We start from the raw sequence: 1,785 nt of genomic DNA, 5'->3' as shown, positions 1-1,785 counted from the left end.
GGAGAACCAGTGGAGAACTGGGCAGCTATCTTGGTGAGTGACCGGCGTTAGCTACAGAATGTTAGCTAACGTCACATCACAACATTGTAAAGTTAGCTATCATATATCAGGCTATAACTAAAGTAGCATTGATAATATAGTAACGTTACTGGCAGGACTGTTGATACTGATCCATAACAGAAACTAATGCGCAAGTATCAGCCGTATCTCGCGTTACCTAATGCAACTCCACACTACGGTGCTGTGTACCGGAGGGGGGCCGCGAGATACGGCTGATACTTGACGATCTGGCGGAGAAAGGTTGTGGAGCCTCCGTTGATATGTCGTTGTAAATGGCTTGATGGAAAGCAGGTGTGTAGTCGGGGAGGGTGCACAGCTGATTGCAGCAGGTGAGTGGAGGTTGAGCCAGGAGTGACAGCAACCACGCCCACACAAACAACACAGACAGGGGGAAACAAACAAACACAAAGGAGACGGCTGGAGCAGTACAGCCACCACAGCGTTACCTAATGCAACTCCACACTATGTCTTACGGTGCCGTGTACCGGAGGGGAGAGAGAGAGAGCAGCGAAGGGGGGGGGAGAGAGAAGTAATACGGTTTCCTGATAAAGCTGTGGAGAGTATGTGCTGGATGCACAACGCACCCAGGAACGAACGCTAGCTCCGGTCCTTTTTACTGTGGACTCGATGTTCTGACAGGCTGGTATTTGTGCAACCTGCACAAACACAATACTGCACCATGATTACAAATGGTGAAATACAATGTAAAACTACCGAAAAATACCAGCTCCTTAAAACACAACCGCTCTACTCAACGCAACTCTACTATACCCGCGGTTAGAGAGCGGAGATGTGTCCCCTGTGTGATGTAATATGACGCGTTTGATGTATGACCTTAAAAAAAAGCCGTTTTTAAGAGCAGAGCTCAAAATTGCTCCTTTCCCTCTGAATTCCTGCCCTTATGTCTCGTAAAACATATCAAATCCTGCATTCACTTTTTTAATTGTAATTTTCAAGCAAGTTTAAGCATAAATGTAGAAAAAATAAAAACCTGCAAGATGCTCTTTAACACTTTCAGACAGAGCTAATTTCCTGTTTTATTTAACTCTATTTGTTTCTGTTCTTCTGGTGTGCTTTTGCTGTTCTTTAACTGATCCTGACCTTCACAATTATCTACAGTTGGTCCCATTTATTCTCTCCTATTTTGTCATTGCCTGATATTGTGAATGGAGATGTTTCTTTCAAGCAAAACTCAACTTTCAATTTATAGTTTACAAATAAACTGCAATAGAAGAATACTTTGAACATTAAATTTTCTCCGAAGTATCTGAGAACCTTTTAGTGATAATCAGCAGTACATTCCTACAGGGGTCAGAAGTTGGAATGTAATGAAGTACAAAAGATTAAATAAGGACTTTACATCTGCAGCCTTCATGATGCCCATCATAGGGAAGAGGACGACCGGCAGCAATGCGGTCACGGCCAGAGGCATGCACTCTGTGCACCAGTACAGAGCCATGAGGATGATCGCATAACCACATTTGGCTTCCTGTAAACACACACACACACACAAACACATCAACAACACTGGTGTCAGAAGAAATTGGTGGGGAGGTAAAAGTGTTCAGAAGAGACAATCTGAAAATTAGTAAGGTATGGATACAGATGTTGGACAAAGACACACAAACACACACATATACGGAGATGTACACAACCTTATAAAGTTCATACAGTGTTTATCATCCTCTGTCTTATCTGCAGCCTCACTTTAAAAGGTAATAATAC

At 43.1% G+C, this 1,785-nt stretch overlaps 1 protein-coding gene across 1 annotated transcript in view; it reads right to left on the bottom strand.

Annotated features, from left to right (window-relative positions):
- The window catches only part of LOC104958839 (solute carrier family 13 member 2-like), an 8,776-nt gene extending 7,242 nt beyond the window's left edge, over nt 1-1,534 (bottom strand). The window contains 1 exon segment of the mRNA XM_010786650.1: nt 1,416-1,534. Within this exon segment, the coding sequence (XP_010784952.1) occupies nt 1,416-1,519 (104 nt within the window). The 5' untranslated portion in view covers nt 1,520-1,534.
- Between the last annotated feature and the right edge of the window lie 251 nt (nt 1,535-1,785).

The sequence above is a fragment of the Notothenia coriiceps genome, unplaced genomic scaffold (genome assembly GCF_000735185.1).
Source record: "Notothenia coriiceps isolate Sejong01 unplaced genomic scaffold, NC01 NC01_scaffold00029431, whole genome shotgun sequence".
Classification (NCBI taxonomy): Eukaryota; Metazoa; Chordata; class Actinopteri; order Perciformes; family Nototheniidae; genus Notothenia; species Notothenia coriiceps.
Note: the sequence above shows the minus strand (reverse complement) of the source record. Positions and strands in the feature narration are given on the sequence as shown.